The sequence below is a fragment of the Carlito syrichta genome, unplaced genomic scaffold (assembly GCF_000164805.1).
Source record: "Carlito syrichta isolate Samal-C Ts95f unplaced genomic scaffold, Tarsius_syrichta-2.0.1 Scaffold314799, whole genome shotgun sequence".
Taxonomy (NCBI): domain Eukaryota; kingdom Metazoa; phylum Chordata; class Mammalia; order Primates; family Tarsiidae; genus Carlito; species Carlito syrichta.
The window spans coordinates 905317-933289 of NW_007258895.1; the positions used below are offsets into that span (position 1 = coordinate 905317).

Sequence of the window (27973 nt, forward strand, 5' to 3'; positions counted from 1 at the left end):
TTTGAACAAATTCACATCAGCCTCCAGCCGGAAGAGATGGTGTCACAGTCTACAGTCCGGCAGGATTTGCCTGTTGTCCCCTGGAAAGGGATCAGCGACCACTCTGGCAACAATGATGGTTCACCCACCCTCCTGGACACTGATCACCCCCCTTGCCAATTCAGTGTCAGGCTCTCGAGGCACAAAGCTGCCTGGATTAACCCACAGGGTACACAGCAACAGCTGCAGGAATCACCCCCCTGGGTGTCAAAAGAGGGGAGCAGTGGAAACCGCTCTGTGGCGGATGGTGCCTCTCTCTTGGGCCCTTCACTTTTGTCCCCTGGGTGCTCCCTGATAGAGACACCATTGACTAAGGATACCGTAGGCTCCATCGGCAGTGCCTCTGCCCGTGGCTCAGGTGGAAAGAGCAGCAGTTTCTCCTGGACCTCACCAGAAGCACGAGTGGTGCTCCCAGGACACTGTCATCAGGTGTCTCTACTCAATGACTCTAAGACTTTCGCCACTTCATGTCCTGAGGTTGACAGTGCTTTTGTCCCAGCTTCCTACCTGACAGCTTCTGCTCATAAAGGTAACTTTAGTCAGTGACTTCCCTCATTCCTATCTGTTCACACACTTGCTGTGTCTTGTTCTAAAACCTGCCTTAGTGTCTTCCCCATGAGAGAAAATTGCATGGGTTTCCACTTTGAAAGAAGCCAGTGCATTGGCTCATTTAATATTGTCAATCAGCCCAGTGACCTGAGTAGTCACAAAGGTGAAATCAAACATTTGCTTTCTCTTTAGACTGTAGGGAAATGTCATGTTTTAGGGTGAAGGGGAACTTATTTTCCCACTCACCCTAAAATATAGGGCTTATTTCTGAATCTATTGGCAACATTTGCGAAATCAAAGATGATGCCAATTTTTAACTTTTTTTAAATTCATAGCTTAAGAATAGCAGATTTTGGACAATCTTTTAATGACTGATTTTTAAATAAGAATCAAATTTGAGCAAACGGACAAATCTGATTACAAACCTTTTTTTCTGTTTTTTTTTTTGCTCATCTGTTTGGAAAGCTCTCAGGATAGAGAATGGCTTGCAAATTTATGGTGACTCAGTAAGAGACTAATCTCCTATGAGGTCGTCTCCTAGAGGAAAGCCCTCTTCCCCACAGACCACCACCACAGTGGCAAGTTATAAACTGAAGATGCTCTTTGGGACCTACAATACCCCTGCCTGAAATATTTTGTTTTATCACTGCACATGAAGTAGTTCTATAATTTGAAACTGTCCTGTAGCTTTCCTTTTTTCCCCAGGAGGAAAACAGGTACCCCAGCCCCTTTTGTTTAAAAACAAGGATTTCCAACAGTTCTTATCAGTGCCTTAAAAACCACTCAGAGAATGTCTGAGAATATCTCTTAAACTTGGTAAAGGGATTTATTCCTTGGGATCAAGAAAAAGAAGTCCTGAGTGATCTGGTTCTTTCTTTTTTAGGTGGGGTGCAGCACTGAGAACAGGCATTGGCTACGAAGACATGGGTTTTCCTATGACTGTGGCATCTCAAATGGCAACAAAACAGTTTTCCTTTTCTAGAAAATATGCAAGGAAAGATATCTCATTCTGTACACATTTTTTAAGACTATAGGAAACAATTCCATAGTTCTTTACAAAGTACATTTACAAAGTACATTCACATTCCTTATCTCCTTAATGTCCGAATAGATAATTTGCCCAACGGACTGAGAAAATACTGATGCAGAGGATGAGTGGAGAGCCAGAACTGGAATCCACTCTGATTGTTCTCTGTGCTCATTTCTTTGACCTGAGGGCCAGATTCTGCCCGCTTCCTGTTTTCATAAATAAAGTTCTATTTTGTCTATAGCTGCTTTCTTGCTACAATGGCAGAATGGAGTAATTGCAACAGATACTATATGGCCCTCAAATCCTCTAATACTTATTACCTAGTTCTTTACAGAAAAAAAAATTGCCAAACCAGATGGTTTCTGAAGCTAAGAGATACAAAATTTTCCACACAACCACTGCTTTCATGAACATCAAGTAAAGGACTTGAGTGACCCTGCTTGCATATGATGCTGTCACCCTGAGAGCTGTGTAACCACCAGGACATTTGCAACATTTTGTTCTAATTTAGTAGTTTGGGACAACTGAGTGCTTATGGCACTCACAGACATTTTTGCTTTAAATGCTGCAATAAGCAATCACATGGTAGAAATCACGTTTGTTTTGATGGTGGTCATTGCCAGGAATAGAGTGGCTCAGGGTGCAGGAATGGATGAGTCAGCAGAATATTCCTTCTGCAGTTCTTCTTGGTTTTGGCTGCAGGAGGACTATTTTAGAGAAGCAATGTGGACTTTTTTCAGATGTCTTTTGTATCCGTAGACAGGAAGTTTTGGGCCATCTGCAATGAGTTGGAGACTTGATCTCATAATTCTTATGACCCTGCTTCTGGACTGTTCCTTCTCACTCTTGCCTATCTCCTGTGGGTATTTCCCATGACTTCTTCTCTTTCTACCCTCTTTGGCTTACTGTTTCCTACTCCAGTTGTTCTCCCATTCCTTCTCTGAGGCTATTTCCCAGTCACTACAACAGCCTCTCCTAGAAATGGTCATCTTAAGGCAATATCTGCAAGTCCTACTATCAGATAGATAATCTAGTACAATTATTCTACAACTGTGCTAGATTTGGGGTTTTTTGTTTTATTTTGTTTTGTCTTTTGCAGCATTTAAAAGCTGATCCCTAGAATCGTTTTGTTTTCTTTAAATTTCCTTTTCTTCATTTTTAATAATTTGCTATATTGGCAGGTACTGTTCAAGTCAGTAGAAGAACCATTTCTTTGAATTCCTTCTCACCAGAGACATGTGTGCTGCCTGTCGATGTAGAAAAGGTGAATGTTGTTTTTGTTCCTCCTTTCCTTTCCTTTCCTTTCCTTTCCTTTCCTTTCCTCTCCTCTCCTCCCCTTCCCTTCCCTTCCCTTCCCTTCCCACTTTCCCTTCCCCTTCCCCTTCCCCTCCCTCCCCTTCCCTGCCCTCCCCTCCCTCCCTCCTTCCTTCCTTCTTTCTTTCTTCCTCCTCTTACTCCTCCTCCTCTTCCTCTTTCTCCTCTTCCTCCTCCTTCTCCTTCTTCTTTTTAACCAGAGTCTTAATCCTCTAGATAATGCTCTTCTGCTTTAAATTTGGAAACTTCACCCTGATGAGGCATGGCAAATAGATTTCATTTCAGCATTTGATTGATAGAGGCTGCCAGGAGCACTGAGCTGAGAAGGATTCCCAGGCAGTCTCTGTGCTCCACCGAAAAGCTTTCCATGATTGATGAATGATGTCTGCCATTGGGCCACTACCAACAGACAACTCGAGTTGTCTGTTGGTCATAGTGAGCTAAATCTCTATCTCTGGACAGTATGGTTTATAAGTCATACAGTAACCTATAATAACTCCGTTAAATAAACATTTATATTTATATGCATTAACTCCACTTAAATAGAGCGCCTTGATTTTTCAAATCTAATACACCCTCCATGAAAAAAAGTTGATTATGCCTCTGAGTATTTTAATTGATTTTTTTTTTCCTGCAGGAAAATGCTCACTTTTACGTTGCAGATATGATAATATCAGCGATGGAGAAAATGAAGTATAACATCCTGAGTCAACAGCAGACAGAGAGCTGGAGTAAAGATAAAGCCAGTGAGTCACTTGGGAATGGTCAAGCTGACTCTGAAGTGACCTTGGATACCAACATAAAGCAAGAATCTGGGTTTTCCAGTTCTTCAGACAGTGGCTATGAAGGCAAGTTGGGCATGTTGTATATTTTACATACACTTCCTCTCTTCTTTCAAATCCTGAAGCACACCAGTCCCCCTTTATCCACATGGCATATGTTCCAAGATCCCCAGTGGATGCCTGAAACCTCCGATGGTACCAAACCTACATATACTATGTTTTATCATTCTGATAACCCAGAGGGCTACTAACTGACTGATGGGCAAGCAGTATATGCAGTGTGGATATGCTGCACAAGGAATGATTTGTATCCCAGCTGGGATGAGCAGTTTAGTATGGGATTTCATCATGCTACTCAGAATGGTGCACTGTTTCGCTGGCTCAGCCTGTAATCCTGGCACTTTGGGCGAGTGAGGCGAGTGGATTGCCTGAGCCTGTGGGTTCAAGACCAGCCCAGGCAACTTGGCGAAAACTCGCCTCTACAGACAAAACTCCAAGTAGTTCCAGCTACTTGGAAGGCTGAGATGGAAGGATCGCCAGAGCCCAGCAGGTCGATGCTGGGGTGGCCATGAGCATGCCACTGCACTGCGACAGAGTGAGACTCCAACTCAACAAAACAAAACAAAACAAAAAAACCCCAAAACTTACCAATTGTTTATTTCTGTAATTTTCTATTTAATATTTTTGGACCACAAACTACAGGTAAATAAAACCATGGAAAGTAAAGCCATAGATAAAGGGAATATTGTATGTCTTTAAATCCTTTGCCTAAAACTTCTTGATTAAATTACATACTTCTCACCATTTCAGTCCTCTTAGGTTAGATTTGGTTGTCATGCTCCATCTGGTTGTCACATCCTTTGTTTTGTTTTGTTTTCCTTGGACTTTATCCTACTTTCCTTTTTTGCTAAAAAACTTGATGTCTCCCCTCTTCCTTTGTTTTCAGTCATACAACATTCTCCTAGCTCTTTTCACACATTTTTTCCTCAAGTGGTCCTCTTTTATTCATTTCACAAACAATGAGCTTATGATGTGCTAGGTGTTGGGAATCAACAGGGCACAGGGTGGTGCTCCTGCCCTCAGGGAGCTTATGTGCTGGAGCAGAAACCCAGGAAGCCTTGTAGGGTAACTCGTAGAACAGGAACAAGGACCCAGTGCAGTGGATTACTGAGTAAGAGCATCTCACCTCATTCTGGGACCCAGGGTCTTCTTCTCAGAAGGAAGGGTGCCTAAGCAGACAACTGTTGTTAATTTCTTGGTTGCCTTAAGTACTTCATTTTATCGCTGATATGATCAGTCTGGAGCATAACGGTGGACATAGTGAACTTCTAACTTAACATGTCTAAACTAATCATCTCTCTATTATTCTTTCATACTCCCTCATAGTTTTCTTCCTTTTCAAAAATCCCACCAAACTTGCTTTTTCTTTTAACTTCTTTACCTTGCATTTTAATCAGGAGTGTTTAAGAACAAGGGAAGAACTCATTCCATATGGTGCATATGTTGTCCAATGTCTGGTGTAAAATCGATAGGTGATAAAATACTTATTGAATGGACCAACTGGCTCAAATTTAAGGGGTGTGTGTGTGTGTGTGTGTGTGTGTGTGTGTGTTTAAGGATATAGAACATTCTCACTGAACCCAGTGGTAGGAAATACATCTGGGTAACATTAATCACCAGTACAGACTTAGCTCTGGTGTCTTTCTTTTCTGGGATTTGGACCTCTCAGCTCTTCCTCTTGTGCCATTGCTTCATTCCTTTTCTGTAGCCTAACTACTTTTACCTACCCCTAGCCTCTGGTTTCAGTTCTGCAGTCTCCCTGACCACTAAGCCAGGTCTTCTCAGCTCAACAACTCATCTTGCAGGACCCCTGATCCGGATTTCCAGGGAAGAGCACCTGATTTGGCCCTGCTCTCGTTGGGTGTCCATAACTGGTCAATCACCTGTGACCAGAGGAGTGAGGGAATGTCATGTGGATGATCATTCCTTCTGAGGCTACCAGTAAGAAGAAAAGGAATGTGGGTAGAAAAGAAGTGATTTGTATTTTACTATACAGCTTTATCTTTTACTCTGTCTTCTTTGTTCCTGTGCCCTTGGTTCCTGTTTCTAGTTAGTGAACAACTCAGTCCTGACTTCTCAGTCATAATAACCCCTCTTCCATCCATTCTGCATTTCCTTTTACCTGACCCACTGCAGTGGTCTTCTGGCCAATCATTTTGTAAGAACTGCATTTAGTTCCTCAATATCGATTTGCTGCCTTCAATTTTCTCTTTTTGCTTTCAGCCTCCTTCCCCTAAGAAAGGGATTACACATATCTGTCTTCCTAGAACTTCTTGTGTTCTATAATAGCCTGCCAAGCTTGTTCCACATTTTATTCTAGAATTTCTAGCATTGTGGGATTCAGCTTCTCCCTGCCTTTCCAACGGGCATCTCCTGCCATTATCCTTGACTGGACCATGGGCTTCAGTTGACCTAGACTGTGTGTAGTTCCTGGCAGACATTTCTCACAAGCTCCTACCTCCACCCCTCTGCTTTGGGACGGTTCTCCTGGCATGTGGGTTCCCTCCAGTGATTGCACGTTAGGTCCTTCATTCTGCCCATCCTTTGAAAGCAGTCTGCTGCTGTTGGCACTGTGGCACACTCCCTGATTTGTATTCCAGAACAGGAGCACCATCCATGTGGAATGAAACATAAGTTGTGCTCCAGAATGCTCCATGGTTGTCCATGTGTGTGGCTCTCCCTGGAGCTATATGGTGCAGAGTCCTGCCTTAGAACTTCTTAAGGCCCATGGCATGCAACTGTGTTTTCTTGTGGTTCATTGTATTGTTATCTCAGCTCCCTCATGAGACTTTTAAGCCCTTGGGTGGATGAGAAATTGTCTGTGTGTGCATTTAGCAAAGTTCTTTGTCTGGAACAGGTATTTTACAAACATTTATTAAATGGTTGGGTGGAAACTGATGTTTACCTGAATGTTTAAGAAACATGAATATGTTGAATGAAATTTAAGATTATTTCTACCTGCCAAGTAAAAATATTTATCTTTTATTAAGTATCTCCCTTGTGACATTTGTGGTGATAGACACTCATCCATGGGGTAGTCTGGTGTTCTTCAAACTGCAGCTTGGTCCTGAGAGCATTAAAAGAAATAAAAGAAGAAATAGGATGGAAAGTATCAGAGTACACCTTCCTTAGAGTGAGAAATGTTTTCTAAAAGTTTTTTTTAATCAGTTAAATATATTTTGGGCCAGGCACAGTAGCTCACACCTGTAATCCAGCACTTTGAGGGCCAAGGCAGGAAGATTACTTGAGCCCAAGAGTTTGAGACCAACCTAGGCAACATAGCAAGACCTCGTCTCCTCCAAAAATAAAAAAATTAGCCAAATATGGTGGCCCATGCCTATAGTCCCAGGCTGAGGCAGAAGGATTACTTGAGCCAAAGAGGTTGAGTCTACAGTAAGCCATGATTGTGCCACTGTACTCCAGCCTGGATGACAGAGTGAGACCTCAATTCAAAAACAAAGCAAAACAAAGTATTTTTGTATTTGCACTAAGACATAATGTAAATTTTATGTTACTGTGGATCATGGTCAAAGGAGAGTGAGTAACACAAACATACGTAATATTACCCCCACTTTTACCCATGAGAAAGCTGAAGATGTGAGTTGTGATTGTCCATGGTTACCTCCCTAGATTGGGGCAAGGTTGCTTTAAAGTCAGGCCAATCTACTACGAAGTCATTCAAATAGCTTCCATGTCATCTGTGAGCTAGACTATTTCCCCAAACAACTGTATTCATTTTTCTATGTTTCTTTCCTATGTTTATTCAAGTGAATACAGTTTTACAAAATTATATTCATAATTGCATTAATAATAATATTAAATTTCGTGATTAATGGTGTTTCATTTCATGTTGCTACAGTTTTGATGAATCAATGAATTAATTAATATTTTATTAGAGACAAGGTGTTGCTATGTTTCCCAGGAGTTTCAAACTCCTCATCTCAAGTTATTCTTCTGTCTCAGCCTCCTGAGTAGCTGGAATTACAGGTGCACACCACTGTACCTAGCAGTTTTCACATTTTGTAAAGATAGTATTGAATAGCGTGATTTGAAAAATCTTATCTCCTATTATTCAGCATTTAGGTAGCTTTACCTTATTTTAATGTCTTAAGTGGACTGCAGATAGCTTCTTTGTGATCAAAGGCTTCCTCTTTCAATTCCTTATTTCTTTTTTAATGATATGCTTGGGATAATCCCCCAGAATGGAGTTAGGCATTGAAAGCCTAATTGTATATGTTTTCTAGGGCTGCTATAATAAAATCCCAACAATGGGGTGGCTTAAAACAACAGATATTTATCTTTTCACAGTGGTGGAGGCCAGAAGTTAGAAATGAGGTTGTCAGAAGGGTTGGTTTCGTCCGGAGGTTCTGAGGAAGAATCAGCTCCCTGTCTCTTCCCTGCCTTCTAGTGGTTGTGGGCAGTCATTAGCGTTTCTTGACTGGTAGACATCACTCTAAATCTGTCTTCATGTGGCATTCTCTTTGTGTGTTTGTGCATGTGTCTATATTTTCCTCTTATGACACCAGTATTACTGTATTTAGGGCTCACCTTAATCCAGTATGACCTTATCTTAACTTGATATGTATCTGCAAAGACTTCATTTCCTAAGAAGGTCACAATCACAGGTTCTGAGCGGACATGAATTTGTGTGAATGAGGGAGACACACAATTCAACCCAGTACAATGTTGATGTCTCCTCTATTTTTTGCCTCATTGTGAAGCTGAGGTGGTTTTTCCCCTTTCATCTTTCTAAACTTCATATTATGGAAATTTTCAAGCATACCTAAAGTAGACTGATATTATTATAAACCCCCATATACTCATCAATCTGTTCACTTAATCATAGTGAATGCAAGAAGAACACAAAAATAATTCTCTACTTTTTTTTTTTGATTTGGAGTCTCACTCCGTTACCTAGGCTGGAGTACAGTGGCATGCTCACGGCCACCCCAGCATCAACCTGCTGTGCTCAGGCGATCCTTCCCCCTCAGCCTTCCAAGTAGCTTGGACCCACAGCTGTGTGCTATTACACCTGGCTGATTTTTTATTTATTATAGAGATGAGGTCTTCCCAATTTGCCCAGGTTGTTCTCGAACCTGTGGCCTCTGGTGATCCTCCTACCTCAGCCTCCCAAAGTGCTGGGATTACAGGCTTGAGCCACCACGCCTGGCCTTCTTCTGATTTTTTTTAGTTCTTTTGTTTTGAATCAGGAGACCCACTCTGTTGCCCAGTGGCATGATCACAGGTCACTGTAGCCTCAACCTCCTGGGCTCAGGTAGTCCTATAGCTAGAACTATAGTAAGTGCCACCATGCCTGGCTAATTTTTTTTTATTTTTTGTCCAGTCAGAGTCTCACTGTGTTGCCCAGGCTGGTCTTAAACTCCTGGGCTCAAACAGTTCTCCTGTTGTGGCCTCCCAAAGTGCCAGGATTATAGGTGTGAGCCACTGCTCCTGGCCCTTTTTAAATTCATGAAACTGAAATGTTTAATTATCTTACAGCTAATATTTAGCCCTTTTCATTCTCCAATTTCTGCTTAGTTGAGTGTTGCAGATTGTATAGTTTTTCTATATTGTTGGTGAAAACCTCCTTCCCTTCTGTTTTTAGGTTGTGCTGTGCTACCTGTCAGCCCAATGACTGACACACCTGCTGACCATCATGTGGTGAGAGATGCCTGCAAATGTGACCTCGATGAGTTTATTTTAGGTAAGATTTGGAAACGATTTAGATGTGACTGGCTGTCTCCCCTATCTCCCCTGTACACACACACTAACATACATCACACACAATCCCAAATTACAGCAGCATTCAAGGAAATTCTCCCAAGATCAGATTATGTTCCTGATGCTTTTTAAAAAATGTTCTTCTTGTTTCAAATGTCTATTTTTTGTCTTTTAAAGACAGTGTGGGTCTTACTCTGTCACCCAGGCTGGAGTGCAGTGGTGTGAACATAGCTCACTGCAGTCCAGAACTTCTGGATTCACGTAGTCTTCTAACCTAAGCCTCCCAAGTAGCTGGGACTATAGGCGTGTGCCATCATGCCTGGAAAATTTTGTTGTTTTTTTGTAGAGACAGGATCTTGATATTTTGCCCAGGCTGGTCTCAAACTCCTGGCTTCAAGTCATCCTCCCTGCCTCAGCGTCTCCAAATGTCTTGATAGCTAATCTTTCATCTCACTTATAGAATTGAATGAAAAAGCAGATATTCATTATGATCTAATATCTACTTGGCTTCTTAATTATACTTTGGTGAAATTTCAGATGAATTCTAATTTTTTTGGTCATTATTGATATTCTCATAATAGAAGCTCAACCTGAAGCATGAAGATGCTTGGTTATTTCTGAGATGTGGAGAACTGGGTTTGTGTTCTTCTTATAAAATTGACTATGATTAAACAAAACAGACTGAAAGACCTTACTGCTCTTTCTTTTATTTTCCTGCAGAACTTGGAGAGTGTAATGACATCACAGAAACCTGTTCACGTTCCTGTAGTTCCTCTAAAAGGTATCTGTCTTCTGCATACACCTGCGCAGAGACCCCTGGGCTGTGGCCTCTAAGGCGTTGTGAACACTAGTCCTCTGACATTTTGGGACCACAATCATCTGGTTCCAACAATATGTTCCCATGAATCTACGGGATGACCACCTAGAAATGATACATTTATCCCCAAGGTGTCTACAGTGTTTTATAGCATATAAGTAACTTTTATATACATTGTCATGGATAGGCTGGGAAAGTTTTATGTATATATACATGTCCTATCTTTTAACTCCTATCTTATGGACATAGAAACAGACTCTTATAAGATGTGCTTCAGGACACAATGCTGTTAAACAGAAGTGAGGCTTGCACACAGGTCTTCTGATTCTAAATCAGTGCTCTTTGCACCATACCTCCAACTCTTAGTTCCCTCCATTAACAGAAGATGCACTATTTTTTGAGCATGGAGGAACTGTGTGGCATAAGATATCTAGTGAGTGATTAATGCACAGTGTCAAACGAGGGCTTCCTTGGGTAAGAAGAACAGTTGAAAATCCTGAATGTATTCCTCTTGTGTGTAGATTTCCAGTTTTTGCATCTCTTATATTTCAGTGTCACTTATGAGCCAAACTTCAATTCTGCCGAGCTACTAGCCAAAGAGTTGTATCGAGTATTCCGAAAGTGCTGGATTCTGTCAGTAGTTGATTATCAGCTGGCAGGTTCCCTGAATGCAGCTGGCTCAGTAGTAAGTATCAGAATAAATTGACCTTGGATGGAAATTTCCTAAATTTTGTTTGCCCTGTCACTTCAAACATTCATGTTTCCTTGTATGGCTTCAAGGTGTTAAAGAAGACTCAAAATGAGAAAACTGTTACGTGTTGAGTACTTATTATGTACCAGGCACTGTCCACATTTTATTTCACATTAGGTAGATGCTATTGTTATCTTTTTTTGAGTTGGGCTCTCACTCTTTGCCTAGGCTGGAGTGCAGTGGCACCATCACAGCTCACTGCAGCCTCAACCTATGGGGCTCAAGTGATCCTCTCAGCCACTCTGGTAGCTAGGACTGTAGGCATACACCATCATGCTGGGATAATTTTATTTTTATTTTCTGTAGAGACGAGATCTCACTATGTTGTCCAGGCTGGTCTCAAACTCCTGGATTGCTCAAGCAATCCTCTCACCTCGACTTCTCAAAGTGTTGGGATTGCAGGCTTGAGCCATCATGCCCAGACTGCTATTGTTGTTTTGAAAGTGTTGGGCCGTCTATGGCCATACCAGCCTGCAGACAGCTGCTCTGGCCTGATCTCAGAAACTAGACAGGGCCTGACCTGGTTGGTACTTGGATGGGAAAGTGGGCTGGGTCAGTGGTAAAGCAGGAGTCATGCCCAGGTTGCCTAATTTGAAAGTGCAGGCTGCTTCCCTTATGGAACACACTTCCTCTGAGAGTGTCCAGCCCACCCGGGGGTAGAGAAGGCTACCCCCTTGTGACAAAGGTTGAAATAGTGGTAGGGAAAAAACACTCTAAGTGCAGGGGAGGGAGTGTTTAATGTTATCAGGGGAACTAGAGGTTGACCCAAAAGAAAGAGGCCTAGGTACAAAATATAATTGAAAGAGTTTACTTAAGTCAAAGTGAGGACAACTGCCTAGAAGACTGAGACCCCAGTCACCTGGGTTATGAGTTCTGTTTGGCCTTTATTACAGGCAAACAAGCGGGGGCATGGAGTGCACTGATACAGCATTGTCTGTCAGAAATTCTCATCGGTTTACGGAAATACCATTGATTAATGACTAACTATACATTGTTAAGCTGTAGGGTTTGGGTTATAGTGGCCAGTGTGTCATTATTAGGCAAATTTATTGCTACTTATGTCAATAGTGAGCAATTTCAAAAGATGGATACTGAGCTCAAAGCGGGGAAGTAGGATGTGATGGTTGTCTCATTTAATACCTCTCTGGGCCAGATCATTAAAAACATTTCTTAGATAAAAGTTATTTTCTTTTCTCATTGGGAAGGCTGATTGGACATCACAGAACTGGAACTAAATATTAGGCTGACCAGAACCACGGCAGGTTGAAATGTGGGAGAGAGCATCCTTGGCAAAAGTGGAGAGGCATGGTGTGCTGTTGTATAGAGTGACTTGGTGCGGTTGAATGAATAACTCCTGTTTGTGTGTATTTGTGTGCGGGAGATTGATCTTTATGGAAATAAACCTTGAATGATAGTGATGAAATTGTGGAGCCTATAGAACACCAATTTGAGAAGTTTGGAGTTCAAGTGACAATACAAAAATGTAGTGGTTCAATGGGGAGCCACTGAGCACTTACTAGCAGCGCACGTGGTCTTAATGGAACTGTTTTGGGGGAAAACTAAAGGCCCAGGCGCTCTGATTGGAAGCATCTGTTCGTCTGTTGCCCAAGAGGGGTGAGGCTTCTGCTATTTATAAATGTATGCCAGGTCAAAATGACCTACTTACCACAAAGTTGAAGTCTGGGGGGGAGAAAAAGGAACTAAAAAGACTAATATAAGTGATCTCAGCTGGGTGGTGTTTAAAGCAATTTTTCTGCAGATGACTTTAGAGACATGGAGAGCTCTTGTCATGTCCTTTAGTTCACTTGAAAGGAATTTTAATTCCTCATGGTAAATATTAATGTTGGAAACACACCTGAATGTTTTCATTTAAATTCTTGAAATATGCTTGTTTATATTTTTCCTAAGTCTTCTTATGCATTACACAGGTTGTAAATGAAGAGCGTGTCCGAAAAGACTTTGAATCCAGTATGCACGTAGTACAGGAAATTAAATTTAAGTCTAGGATCAGAGGGACTGAAGACTGGGCCCCTCCTAGATTTCAAATAATATTTAATATCCATCCACCACTCAAGTAAGTATGGGCGGCTGCTTGAGCCTCCAATCCACTTAAACCAGGTTGTAACAGACCCCACCTAACTCTTTTTGGAAATAGGTGAAGGGAAAAAATAGTATGTCGAGGGACACAGGAGAATTTGTTTTAGGAAAGCAAATGTGGGTATATAGAACGGCTTAGTTTTCTTGGCACCTTGTTTGTCATAAACTTTTGGGGGCTCTGTAAGTTTTAATAAGATGAGAATGTAGCTATGCAATCCTAATTAAGAATATTACCTAACAACTGAAAAATTTTTTTTTTGAGTCAGGGTCTCACTCTGTTCAATGGTTCACCATAGCCTTGACCTCTTGAACTCAGGCGGTCCTTCTGTTTCAGCCTTCTGAGTAGCTAGTAGCTGGGACTACAGGCACATACCACCGTGCCCAGCTAATTTTAAAAATTTTTTATAGAGACAAGGTCTCACTATCTTGCCCAGGCTGGCCTCAAACTCCTGGGCTCAAGCAATCCTCTTGTCTCAGTCTCCCAAAATGCTGGGATTACAGGCATGAACCACTGCGCCTGGCCACAACTGAAAATTAAACAGGCTTAAAGAGGATTTTTAAAGTGGCTAATAGCGAAACTCAAAAATCATATACAATTTTATTATTTTTAAATTAATTAATTAATTAATTTTTTTGAGTAGGAGTCTCACTCTGTCACCCAGAGTGGATGGAGTGCAGTGGCATGCTCACGGCTGTCGCAGCCTTGACCTGCTGGGCTCTGGTGATTCTTCCACCTCAGCCTTCCAAGTAGCTGGAACTACAGGAATGCGCCACCATGCCCAGCTAATTTTTTGATTTATTGTAGAAATTAGATCTCACCAAGTTGCCCAGGCTGGTCTCGAACCCGTAGGCTCAGGCAATCATCTCACCTTGGCCTTTCAAAGAGCTGGGATTATAGCCATAAGCCACCACGCCTGGCCATATACAATAATTTAAAAAGATTGGACCACTCTGTTTTCTAGTCACACAGCCACAGACAGTGTGAAATAGAAATGAATGAACTCATTTTTTTAATGGAAAATTTAATCTTGAGGTGTGCTCCTAATTTAGAAATTTAACAGAGAATAAATAAAAATGCTTGTTCTGTAAGAAGTAACAAAATCTAAAAGGCAAAGCTAAAATGATGCAAAAAAAAAAAAGGAAATAAGCCCCTACATATATTTCAAGTAATAGTTGAGTTGTAATTTATTCTGAGAGTATATGACAGATTATGGAGAAAAAATTTTAACCAAGCACAATTTTTCCATTCCTCTTGATATGTATGTATGTATGTGTGTGTATATTTATTTTTTGAGTTGGAGTCTCACTTTGTCACTCAGGATGGAGTACAGTGACACCACATGGTCACTGCAGCCTCAACCTCCTGGGTTCAGATGATCCTTCCACCTCAGCCTTCCAAGTAGTTGGGACTACAGGCATACGCCACCAATCAATTTTTTGACTGATTGTAGGGATGAGGTCTTGTCATGTTGCCCAGGCTGGTCTCGAACTCCTGGGCTCAAGCAATCCTCATGCCTCCACCTCCCAAAGTGTTGGGATCATAGGCATGAGCCAACTATGGCCAGCCCTTGGCTTGTCTTTAACTCAACATGCAAACTGCAGAGAGGAATTGTGGAAGGTTGTTTACTATACTTCCTTAGAGACTGTATCTTTCTTTTGTGCTTTTCTCTTGAGGTAATGCCAAGAAAGTCTTGGGGCTGCTTTAGCAGAAGAGTTCCCCCTCTCAGCATTGTGAGGGTCACTTTCCTCAGCATGGGGTATCATCTTTTCTCTAGGGTTTCCCCAGGTCCTCTCTAAGGCATGTGGGTAGAGATTAAGCATATTTTTACCTTGGCCATTTTTGCTGACTCTGAATGCTAATAAAATTAAGCCCCCCCCCTTTTTTTTTTGCATATTTCCAAATCACATGTAAAACTATGGCACAACTGTTCAGTAGAAAATGTTTCAGTGGAACAACCCCTTCAGGTTCCCTCCCACTATGGGAAATTTTCTGTTCTCTCAATAAATCCTACTTTCTCAAAAAAACAAAAAGAAAGAAAATGCTTCAGTGGAATATTCCACACCAGAAATGTGTGATGCTTTGTCTTATATTACCTCTTATTCATCTACATTTTGCTGGATCCATTTGTGAGCCTCTCAAGTGCATCATCTCCTGGTGTCTGGTCTCCCTGAATCGTCTTCCTCGTATAACCTGTCTAGTTTTCTCTGGAGATAAAACCTTATGCATAGGCAGTGAGAAGTCCCCAAAAAACTGTTGGTGTGGCAATTACGTGTGATACTGACTTCTGCTTTGGTTTTAGGAGATGCTTTTTATCTTTTATTTTTTTTATTTTTATTTTTTTTGAGTTGGAGTCTCACTCTGTCGCCCAGACTGGAGTGCAGTGGCCACTCCCGGCCACCGCAGCCTCGACCCACCTCGACCCGCTGGGCTCCGACGATCCTTCTGCCTCAGCCTTCCAAGTAGCCGGAATGACAGGCATGCGCTACCACACCCGGCTGATTTTTTGATTTATTGTACAGAAGAGGTCTCGCTGCCCAGGCGGGTCTTGAACCCGCGGGCTCAGGCAATCCACTCACCTCAGCCTCCCAAAGGCGCGGGATTACAGACTGAGCCACCGAGCCTGTCTAGGAGATGCTTTTTAAAGAGTTCTTGCTTAGAAAGGGAGATTTCAAGTAGAAAACCATGTTAAATAAATCTATTTCTCTCCCAGATGAAAAGTGACAAAATGAAGGCCCCTAGCCAGGAAAGGTATCATGATGTTAATTTCTTTTCCAATTAGTGAAAAATGTTCCATTGGCCTTCTCTGACATGTAACCATTACCGTTCTCTGTGCTCAGGAGGGACCTCGTGGTGGCAGCCCAGAATTTTTTCTGTGCCGGCTGTGGAACTCCAGTAGAGCCAAGTAAGTATGGATAATGGTTACTTTATACCCTCACAGCCTGCTTATTATGCAGTGACAGGGTGAAGAATAACAAAGTAGGGCGGTGCATTGTTTTTTGTGAGAGATACCCCTATGGAGCAGTTGTCATAAGTGCTTCAGGAAAGTTGCCTTTTCTCATGCAGAGGCTGCCATGAGGGACAAGACTCCTGATTCTTTCCCCCTTGGGCACTCAGCCCTAACCACACGGCCTTCCTGCTGACCCATGCAGGCACCAGGATCACTCCTGACACAGGGATTTTCCCTTTTGCTTTTCTCTCCCCAGAGCGCCCTCCTTGCAGACACCCCTGTGGCTGATTTTTTTTTGCTTCCTTCACATTTTCTCTCATAAGTCATGAGGTCTTCCCTGGCTGCCCTATTGAAAATGCCCACCTCATCACACTTCTGGCCACAGATAATCACATGGACACTTTATATCAACCACCCTTCTATTTTTCTTTCTTTATTTTCTTGTACGATATTTATCTTAAAAGAGCCTTCTTATTTTTTATACTTGTTCTTCCTGAAATACTCTTTTGTATTTTACTGGTATGTCTTCTCATTGTTTGTCTTCATCACTAGATCATAGGTCTGTTTTTATTTGTTAGTTTATTCCCAGCTTCTAAAAGAGCACCTGGCATGCAGTTGACTCTAAAAATAAATATTTGTTGAGTGAATGAATATCTTAGGAAGGAGCTAACCAAACTTCTATGAGAGATTGTGAGCAGGAAGCCTGAAAGGATCATTCCTGGGCCAACTAAAGTTTAAAAAATTAGGCTTCAAAATCCAGTCAAAAATGCAAATTTCCCACTTAAGAGTGTAAATCACTTGTTCTGCTATAAGGGTGTCCATAGTTCTGATCAACAGAGGGCTGGGAAGAAGAACTTTGGTGGAAAGAGTTCCTTTGGCCTATTAATTTGATAGTCAGTTTTGAAGAAAAAAAAAAAAGACTTCGAGGAGCTTTGCTTCAAGAGTTAAAGATAGAAAGCAGAACTTCTGTCTGGGCTTCCTCTAGCACATTGGATGGTAATACCTGACAGACTTCACGGTTGACACAGATTTTCTTTAAATGATACATTTTCTCAGTCTAGCAGGGTACATGTCTGTTTGGTAACCACTGTATCCTAGTACCTCAGTAAATATTGAACTCATGAGTCAGAAACTATAGACACCTGACTAGGAGTCTACCAACTTTTTAAGTATTTCCCTAAATTTGTGCAAGTGTGGAGGTGGGTCTGCCCTGTTGTTACAGTAGTGACAGTACAAACCTGGTCCTGCCCTCAGGGAGATTGTTCAATTACCATCTTATAGGGAAGATGTAGTCATCAGCCAAGTGAGTAAATAACAAGGTGGCAAAAGATAGTCAGTCAGTGCTCTGGGATTTACAACAAGGGGACTTAATCTGATTTCAAGGGGCTGGAAGTAAGAAATTTCATAAGGAAGTAATTGCCTCCAGAAGGGGAGTGCGTGTTCATTATGTACAAAGGGCCTGGGGCAAGTGAAAGAAGCCTTGTGTGACTGCCGAGTAAGCATGGGAGGACAAAAATATGCTAGGCAGAGCATAGATGATTGTAGATGGCCTGGAGGTAAATTTGAACTTATCCTGTGTACTTCCTCTGGCTCTTAGGACATATTTTTTAAAACACTTCTATTTTGAGATAATTTTAGACTTACAGAAGAGTTGCAAAAGTAGTACAGAGTTCCTATGTACCCTTCTCCCAGTTTCCCCTAATGTTAGCCTCTTATATAATCACAATATAATTATTAAATCTGAGCTAGCATTGGTATAATCCTATCAACTAAACCCCAGGCTTTATTCAGGTTTCACCAGGTCTTTCACTAATGACCTTTACCTGTTCCAGGGTCCAGTCCAGAATTCTACATTAAATTTAGTGGTCATGTTTCCTTGGTCTCTTTCAGTCTCACACACATTGAACATGATATTTTACCCTTCACTACTTCAGTATACCTAAAAATAAGGATAATAGACAAGTTATCACACCAAAAAAATTACCAACAATTCCTTAATATTGTCTGCTACGAGTCCATTTTCATTTGTTCTCAGGTGTCATTTATGGCTAATTTTTCCACCCAGGTTGCAATCAGGTTTCATATACTGCATTTGGTTATTGTTTCTCTTGGTTAGGCTTATTTTAGTACCGCATTGTCCAATATACTAGCTACTAGCCCATGTGGCTATTTAAGATTACATTAAAATTAATGAAAATAAAATGTTCAGTTCCTCAGTCACACTAGCTACATTTCAAGCACTCAATAGCCACATGTAACTTGTGGTTACAGTATCAGCACAGATACAGAACATTTTCATCATCACAGTAGGGTATATGGGCTGTCCTGTTCTAGAATACTTCTCTTTTTTTCTCCATGACATTGACTTTTTATAAAACAAAAACAGTTGTATTTCAGAGCAGGATTTCTCAACTTTAGTACCATTGGCTTTGCTGTGGGGGTGTACTGTGCTTTGTAGATGTTTAGCAGCATTACTCGATGTCAATAGCAGCCTCCCAGTGGTGACAACCGAAAATGTCTCTGGAGATTTCCAAATGTCCCTTGGGGAGCAAAATCATCCCTGATTGAGAACCACTGATTTAGGTTGCTTTGTTTTGTTCTGTTTTAACTAAAGGACTTAAGAAATCAAAAGAAATGGATATAGTTTATTCCGTATTGATAGTATAATACACAGTATATATCCAATAAAGTTTCATGAATGAGTGAATGAATATTGAGATATTAGACTTTTAGATGTTAGCAAAAGATGGATTATATTAGGAAAATGTATTGGCCCCTTCTGTCCTCTTTTCTCTTCCCATCTTACTAAGTTTGAGCAGGAGTTATAGAGTGTTGGAGGGGCTAGGGTATGCCTTTTCGTGGTTTATTTAGTGCCATGTTCTTTGCATTTTTCTGCTTTTTGTTGGTGATTTCACAATTTAAAATGGTTCCTGGGCCAGGCGTGATGGCTCACGACTGTAATTCCAGCATTTTGGGAAGCTGAGGTGGGAGGATTGCTAGAGTCCAGAAGTTTAAGACCAGCCTTGGTAACGCAGCAAGACTTCATCTCTTCAAAATAGAAAAGAAAATGAACTGAGTTTGGTGACGTATACCTCCAGTCCCAGCTACTCAGGAGGCTGAGGTGAAAGGATTGCTCAGCCCAGAAGGTCAAGGGCTGTGATGAGCTGTGATCGTGCCATTGCCCTCTAGCCTAGATGACGAAGTGAGACCCTAACTCCAAAAATAAATAAATAAATAAAATAAATAGTCCCAAGCATAGCACAAAAATGCTGTCTAGTATTCTTAGGTGCAAGAAAGCTATGTTCTACCTTGCAGAGAAAATGTGTGCATTAGATAAACTTCATTCAGACATGTTATAGTGCTATTGACCTTGAATTCAATGTTACAGATCAACAAAACATAGTAATTGAGAAGTCAATAAACAGACGTACACATAAAACAACCTGTATTGATCAGGTTATAACAGGGTCATGTATTACTGAAAATGTAACCAGAAACTCACAGGTACCTGACCCTGTTTTTCTGCCAGCAGCAATGGTTCAATATTGACTAACTCAGAGTTTGTAGCAATGTTATAGACCATAACTACAATGATCAAGAACCAACCAAATTTATGTATGTACTTTTAAACATCTACCCTGAGTATGACTGGGTCTGAAGGATAATTCCGGCAAGCAAAAAGGCACTGGTTCCTCTTGCTTTCCTGTGATCAAATACAACAGAGGAGAAGCGGGATGTGATGACTCAGGCTGGAACTTCAGCAGCCCAGGCTTGGGTTGGAATCCCGTGTGCCTGCCTACTGTTTGTACCTCTTTGCCTGTTGTCAAACTTCACTGTCTGGTGTTTTCATCAGCGAGCTAGAGGAAATCACAGTCCCTGTCTCATAGAGTTTAGAGCACAGAATGATGTCATACGTGTAAAATACTGAACTCGTCTGTGGCAGAGAATAAGTGTTTAGTAAAGGTTTGTTTCTGTAGGTCACTCAGGCCTTTATCTTTAAAGCCATTATTTAGAAACTATACTCAGAACTTACCATGTGCTGAGTACCATAGTAGCTGCTTTCCCATCTGTTATTTCATTAATTCTCATAGCATATGTCAACTAAGATTTGCATTATGCCTTATGGTGTTTCAATTACAGAGCAACACACAAATCAAACCATGAACGATAAATATCAAACTTGGTTCAGGCTAGTTTGTCAATATATGTTATTAGAGACATTTCCGAAAGCAATGCCTGTTTGCTTTAGGATATTGAAAAGTACAAAGAGCAAAAATTCCTTCTTTCCCCCACCCTCCAGAAATATTTATTGTTGGCTTTTTGGTGGGGAGCTAGACTGTATATACGTGTGTGTGTGTGTGTGTGTGTGTGTGTGTGTGTGTGTGTGTGTGTGTGTGTATTTTTAAACAAAATAGAAGTCACGTTATATCTACCTATAACTGAATGTCCGTGCCGCTGCACATATTTTATAGGCTATATGACATTTCTCATTGAGTGCATCATACTTGTTTAACAAGTCGCCTTTTGATAGACATTTTGGTTACCCTCCATAAATGTGCTATAATGAATACTCTTCTTTATCTTTATGTGTACCTGTTAGGATGTCTTTCTGATGGGATCACAGAATTAGAACTACCATTTCTCATGTAAGAATTGAAGTGTATCATATAAATGTCCTCCTAAAACATAGTTCTATCAGCACTAAAAAAGAGTGCCTACCTCTAAATACCTCACCAGTTCTGAGTGTTCTAAATTTGTGACATGCTGAGGCGAAACAGGGTAAGTCACTAAGTATGCACTTCTTGAACTCCTGGACTCAAGCAATGCTCCTGCCCCAACCTCCCAAAGTGCTGGGATTACAGACATGAGTCACCATACCCGGCCACTTTTTGAATATGCATTTATTTGACTATTCCTGCGATTGAGTATTTTTCATTTCTTCTAACCATGTATTACCTGTTCCCAACTCTTGCACATTTTTTTTCTCACACATTTATCAAGAAATTCTTTTGGATGCTACTTCCTAACATTGTCTCTATATTGCTTTATAACTTACAAAATACTTTTTTATGTCACTTAATCCTGTTCTAAGTGGCATCTTGTGGTCTCAGGACAATTAGCCTAGAGAGATTCTGACTTGACCTCAGTCTTCCTCTAGTAAGAAGAGTCTGGACTCCCAGCCAGACTTCAAATGTTCATTTTACTACACTGCAGTTTGCAATGCCCATCTTCCAAATGCAGGAGTATTTTGGGAGGGTTCTAATTTTCTAGCACCTGTTTCACCAAAGCAAAGCTCGTGAATGGCCATGATTTAAGTCCCCAGGTACCTGCCAGAGCTTTTGCAACTGTCATAGGGTCAAGTATGGCTTTACCATCATGAGATGAGTCATTTGAGTCTGCATCTTACCTGGAAATTGAAGGTGGGGAGTGACCAGGGTGGATTTTCATTACCCTCTGATGTGCTCGGCAGAGTTTGTGAAGCGACTCCGGTACTGCGAATACCTGGGGAAGTATTTCTGTGACTGCTGCCACTTGTACGCCGAGTCCTGCATCCCTGCCCGGATCCTGATGATGTGGGACTTCAGAAAGTACTATGTCAGCAATTTCTCCAAACAACTGCTTGACAACATATGGCACCAGCCCATTTTCAATTTGCTGAGCATCAGCCAGAACCTCTATGCAAAAGCCAAGGAGCTGGACAGAGTGAAGGTGAGCAGCCACCTTGCAGAAGAAGTGTCCTGTGGCAGGAAATGCCATCACACTAGCTTTAGGGTATCCTAAGATAGACCCTCCTAGGGGCAACCTTTGGGCCCTCTTGCCTGCATTGGCTGTTTCAAAGCCCCCGTATAGAATTTTATATTCCTACATAGCTTTGTGTTTTCCTTGAAGAAGTTGTATAAGCTTCAGGCTCCACAAACCCTGGATCCCTCCAGGACCCTCTGTGAATCAGCTGACTCAGCCGTTTGCTTTATTTTATTTTTTTAAAGACAGGGTTTCACTCTGTCACCTAGGCTGGAGTGCAATGGTGTAATCACACCTCACCGCAGCTTCAAACCCCTGGGCTTAAGTGATCCTCCTGCCTCAGCCTCCCAAGTAGCTGAGACTATAAGCACATGCCTCCATGCCCAGCTAATTTTTCTATTTTTTGTATATAGAGGGTCTTGCTTTGTTGCTCAGGCTGGTCTTGAATTCCTGGACTCAAGCAATCCTCCTGTCTCAGTCTCCCAAATTGTTGAAGTTACAGGTATGAGCCACTACACCTGGCCCTAGGCTATTTGCTTTAAAGGTTTGTTTTGTACAGTTGTAGCATCTAAGGTTGAATGGAACATTTGAATTTTATGTACACATTGCTGATGTCATTGAGCAAATTTAACTTCCCCCCCATTTGGTTTCTCCCAGAAAATTCAGGAGCAGCTCTTTCATGTCAAGAAGCTGTTGAAGACATGCAGGTTTGCTGACAGGTACTATTCTCAAGCCGGGCAGACCGTCTTCCCTCCACACATCTGCTAATCCTCTGAGTGTCCCCTGCTCTCGGCTCCACATGACATAGGCTTCTTAGCACTATGATGACCTCATGGCTGTCCTTGGGAATGCACACATCTCTTTAAATCACTAATCTCTCTAAATCACTAGTGGAGGATTTAACTCTTTAGGAAGAATGAGGCAGTACAAGGATGAAGCAACTCTAAGTGGCTTTATTATTATTATTAAATTGTGGTAAGTGCACATAACATAAAATTTACTATCTTAGTCACTTACAGTGTACGGTTTGATAGCATTAAGTACATTTATATTGTTGTGCAGCCATCACCACCATCCAGCTTGTAAGCTCTTTTCATCTTGCAAAACTGAAATTCTGTGATGTTAAACAACTTCCAAAACAGGTGCAGTGGCTCATGCCTGTCATCTCAACACTTTGGGAGGCTGAGGCAGGATGATTGCTTGAGCCCAGGAGTTTGAGACCAGCTTGAGCCATATAGTGAGGTCTTGTCTCTTCAAAACAATTAAAAATTTAGCTGAACATGGTGGCACATGCCCCCTCAGCTACTCGGGAGGCTAACGCAAAAGGATTATCTGAGCCCAGAAGGTCAAGGCTATGGTGAGCCATGATCATGATACTGCCTTCCAGACTGGGTGACAAAGTAAGACCCTGACTCAACAGCAAGAATCACTCCCCCCCAAATTGTTTTATTTTAAAACGTTTTTCAGTCTCTAATCTTTAATGACAGTGTATTTAATTAAATGTCTTGGGAAGGGGACTGCATTCTGTAGTCATTTGACCTTGAACCTCCACCTCGTGGCTTTAGTGTGGCATTGGTCTTAGGGCCTCAGTTCTCTCATGAACAACTTGCATCAATACCCACACCTCCTCCCTTCTACAAAACTTTCTTGACTATCCGTTATGTGTTCAGATTAAAAAAAAAATCAGTGCATTAGACACATTGCGAGATGCTGTGAGGATGCAGAAAAGGCACCATTTAGCTCAGATTAGGGCAGGAAGACTTAGGTGTAGAGAGCTGGCAGGGCTTCTAGAAAAATAAGACTGAGCTTAAAGGGTAAGTTGGAGCCAAGAAAGAGGGAGTTGGGATTCTCAGACAGAGCTTGCAGCAAGAGTGAGCACCTCAGGCTGGTAGAGAATGAAAAGAGAATTTGACATTAGTGTGTCAAGTCCAGAGTAGGCTTAGGAATGCAGCAAATGAATGGTGCTGCCCCTGGTGACTGATTAAGGGAGTTTAGGAGGAGACCAGGTAGGTTGGGAGATTAAGTTAAGTTTTGAGTGCCCTTGGGACATCTAAGTGACCATGATGCATGGTTTTTTTGTTTGTTTGCTTGTTTTTTTTTTTGAGTAGGAGTCTCAATTTGTCACCTAGACTGGAGTGCAGTGGCATGCCCATGGCCACTGCAGCCTTGGCCCGCTGGGCTTAGGCAGTCTTTCTGCCTCAACCTTCCAAGTATCTGGAACTACACATGCACGCCATCACGCCCAGCTAATTTTTTAATTTTTTGTAGAGAAAAGGTCGTACTAAGTTGCCCAGGCTGGTGTCGAATCCCAAGACTCAGGCAATCCTCTCACCTCAGCCTCCCCAAGTGCTAGAATTACCGTGCTCGGCTTGCATGGGGTCTTAATGCTGGACTCACAGACTCGGGAGCCTGTAAGCAGTAATTCTACCAGCTGAGGCAACAGTCAGTGATCCTGATAGACTTGAAATTTAGCTGAAATGAGACTAGACGCAGTGGCTCATGCTTATAATCCCAGCACTTTGGGAGGCCAAGGCAGGAGGACTGTTTGAACCTTGAAGTTCAAGACCAGCCTGGGCAATGGTGAAACCTTGTCTCTAGAAAAAATTAAAAAAATTAGCCAAGCATGGTGGCACATGCCTGTAGTCCCAGCTATTTGGGAGGCTGGCTGAGGCAGGAGGATCACCTGAGCCCAGGAGGTCAAGTCTGCCGTGAGCCATGGTTGTTGTGATCATGCTACTGCATTCCAGCTTGGGCAACAGAGTGAGACCCCCAACTTGAAGGAAGGAGGGAAGGAAGGAAGATAGGAAGGAAATTAATTTAGCTGGAATGAATAAGGTAGTAATTTTTGTTATTTGATAATCAGTACACATTGTTAAGACTTTTTCTTTTTCCTTTTTCCATTTTCCTTTGCTCAGTGTGTACCTGGGCAGGCAGCAAGAGATGCATTTCTCTGCTCATTCAGCTTTTTGAAATCAGCTTTCATGAAATTTTAACTTCCTGGCTTCCAAGCAAAACTGCAAAATGTAGAATGGTGGTGAGCAAGGTTCACTGTTGTTATTGGGGCTATTGTTTTTTAAATCGAGTTCAATAAATGAAGTGTGAGCTCCGGGGGAGAAAACAGCTAGTCCATTCTTCAGGTCTCTGTGTGGGTGGGTTTCTGAATTCCTCTCTGTTTCCCTTCTGGCAGCGCATTAAAGGAGTTTGAGCAGGAGCCGAGACACTTGACTGATGAGCTCCACCTGTTCTCCCTGGAGGACCTGGTCAGGATCAAGAAAGGGCTGCTGGTGCCCTCGCTCAAGGACATTCTGAAGGCTTCTCTGACACACGTGGCCAGCTGTGAGGTGAGGGTTCTGGAGCAGGCATGTCCCTGAGCTGTCCCTTAGGCACCAGGGCCCAGGCTGGGTATCTTGCAGTTAATCTCAGTAAACTTTCACAACCCTGAGGGAAGTGCCGTGACACCATGTATAGATGAGAAAACTGAGGTCAGAGCTGGGAAGTATCAGGCTGAGACCATCCTGCTGGTAAGTGGCAGTGCTGAGATGCAACCCCGGGCTAAGTGACTTCTTAAGCTGGGGGCCCACCACTGCTTGGGACCCACTCTGCTCTGAAATGTCAAATATAGCCTGGAACCTGGATCCAATGGAACAGGAATTTTCTGTCTACGGGGAATGAAGAATTCTAGTGCAGCAATCCGAACTGAGATCATTTAAGAATGCATGTTTAAATGAGGATCTTCCTTTTTTTTTTTTTTTTTTGAGTCAAGATTTCATTCTGTCGTCCAGGCTGGAGTGCAGTGGCATGATCCCAGCCTTCAATTTCTGGGTTCAAGCAATCCTCCTGCTTCAGCCTCCTGAGCAGCTGGGACTACAGATGCACACCACCATTCCTGGCTAATTTTTGACTTTTTGTAGAGGCTAGGTATCACCATGTTTTCTAGGCTGGTCTTGAACTACTGGACTCAAGCAATCTTCCTGCCTATGCCTCCTAAAGTGCTAAAATTACAGGCATGAGCCACCTTGCCCAGCCTTAAAATTATTTTCCTCTGGTCCTTTAAGCTGCCTTCATGTGGAATGCATGGATGTGCACCTTTTTGTTTACATCTGTTCATTGCTACCAAAAGCAGCATTCTTTGCCTTCTAGAAGTTGGAATCACAGACTTGCAAAAATTGATGTTTATAAAATTCTGTAAAAGTTCAAACTCAGCTTTTTCATCAAGAGAAGCATTACCAGTGAGGACTGTAACATTTTCATGCCTTCTTTTACAGCTGTGTCAAGGAAAGGGCTTTATTTGTGAATTTTGCCGGAATACAACTGCCATTTTCCCATTTCAGACCACAACATGTAGAAGATGTTCAGGTAACTTCATAACTTAATAGCATAAGCTTAGTAGTAGCTTAGCAACTTAAGACAAAGTTAGTTTGAGTTTAATAACTTAAGCACAAAATTAACTTAAGCTGGATAACAGCTTAATAACTTAAGTACTATTATTTCTTTAAAGTACAGAAGATGTTCTTGTGTGCATATATGCTGAATTAGGGATAATAAAGTTTTGGGCACAAGAGGAGGTGTATTTGGGCAGGGCAGGAATTAGGATGAGGTCTCCTGGTACAGGGTTTGGATAGACGAGATGGTCCATTTGATGCCTGTGCCTGCCCCGTCTTGTAACTGGATCACAGTCAGGCCCAGTGTTAAAGTGTCATCTCTGGCTGCTTTTAAACCAGAGTGACAGAGCTGAGTAGCTACTGTAGAGACCATATGAACCCCGAGGTCTAAAGTATTTATTACATGGCTCTTTACAGAAAAGGTTGCCTACCCTTTTTCTGTGGTATTAGTGCCTGTGAGAATCTCTTGCTCTCTAAACTCTGTTTCATGGGAGAAATTCAGGTAATGAACTCTACCTTCAGATAGACAATTTGAAATAGACACCCTTGATATGGGCATGTCCTCCTCTTAGGCCCCTCCAGTGTGTCTCTCCTAACCCTTTGGGCAGTGTTGCAGGACAGATTCTCCAGCAAAGAGAATCTAAGGCAGGGATTTGCGTGCAAAAGGATGCATCTTCTCCAGCTCAATGTCTGTGGGGACGTGAAAGCAGCAGGATTGGGCAGAGGGAGAGGTTGAACTATGGTGCAAAAAAGCCCTCAGCCCATCTTACAATGCTGAGAGCTGGATGGCCTCTCAGCATTGTCCCATATTGGGGACAGAAGACCAGCCAGGCCAGCCCAGTTACTTCCTAGTGACCAGTCACTGGATGCAGGCTGGTGCCAGGAAGGGGGACCTTGGATGAGGTAGCTTTCTCTATTTAAGGCCCTTTCTAGAGAAGCACTGCTGCTTCTCAAGAGCCATCAGCCACCAACTGTCTTAGCTGCTGGGGGAACTCAAGGCTCAGGCTTGGGCTGATCTGGCATCAGGCTTTCTGATCATCCTCTATGAGTTTCAACCTGTCTGATTTCTTTTTAGAAGACTCTGGGTTATGGATTCAGATTCCCTCCTTAGGACAGGGTTGACCATTTGCGCATATGTGAGAAAACAAGGTAGGCTGTTTGCTGATAGCTGTCTTCCTTGCTTGCAGCGTGTAGGGCTTGCTTTCACAAACAGTGCTTCCAGTCCTCTGAGTGCCCCCGGTGTGCAAGGATCATGGCTAGGAGAAGACTTCTGGGAAATCTGCCCTCTGCAGCAACATGATGCTCCTGACTATTGTGAAATGGACTGTGAAATAGACTGAAATAGACAATTTGTGTCTATTATTAGCAGCATTGTTTTAGGTTCAGGTATTGTATATTAAGAAAAAAAGATAGCCATTATCTTTATTGTATATACTTAATGTCTTAAGAGAATGTAGATTCTTTGTTATTAAGCATAGGATTGTTACTAACGATTTTGTTTACAAATGTTTTGTTTTTGCTGCTGCTGGTTTTTTTTTAAAGAGTTTTTTTGTACTTTTGTATTTGAATTGTTGTGTTTAACCAATATCAAGTCAGTTTTTTGTGGGTGCGAATTGTAACTGACAAGGTGAATTCCTCAATTCCTCGTCCTCTAAAGCTTGTTTGTTGAAACTGATGGGTACTTTGAATGAACAACAATAAAACCCAGTCTGTTTGATCAGACTTTTATTTCTTCAAGGAA

At 42.0% G+C, this 27973-nt stretch overlaps 1 protein-coding gene across 1 annotated transcript; it reads left to right on the plus strand.

Moving 5' to 3' along the window:
• On the plus strand, positions 1-27973 carry RUBCNL (RUN and cysteine rich domain containing beclin 1 interacting protein like). The gene is made up of 13 exons (XM_008071989.1): positions 1-568; positions 2800-2882; positions 3570-3780; positions 9380-9478; positions 10216-10276; positions 10865-10997; positions 12992-13137; positions 15999-16063; positions 21579-21817; positions 22508-22569; positions 25038-25191; positions 26116-26206; positions 27420-27973. The coding sequence occupies exons 1-13, from the start codon at positions 37-39 to the stop codon at positions 27530-27532; spliced, it is 1989 nt and encodes a 662-aa protein (XP_008070180.1). The 5' UTR covers positions 1-36; the 3' UTR covers positions 27533-27973.

Coding starts and splice junctions, on each gene's coding strand:
- RUBCNL (XM_008071989.1), top strand. CDS start 37: ATGGTGTCACAGTCTACAGTCCGGCAGGATTTGCCTGTTGTCCCCTGG. Junction 10,277..10,864: donor TCCTGTAGTTCCTCTAAAAG/GTATCTGTCTTC, acceptor CTTATATTTCAG/TGTCACTTATGAGCCAAACT. Junction 25,192..26,115: donor CACACGTGGCCAGCTGTGAG/GTGAGGGTTCTG, acceptor CTTCTTTTACAG/CTGTGTCAAGGAAAGGGCTT.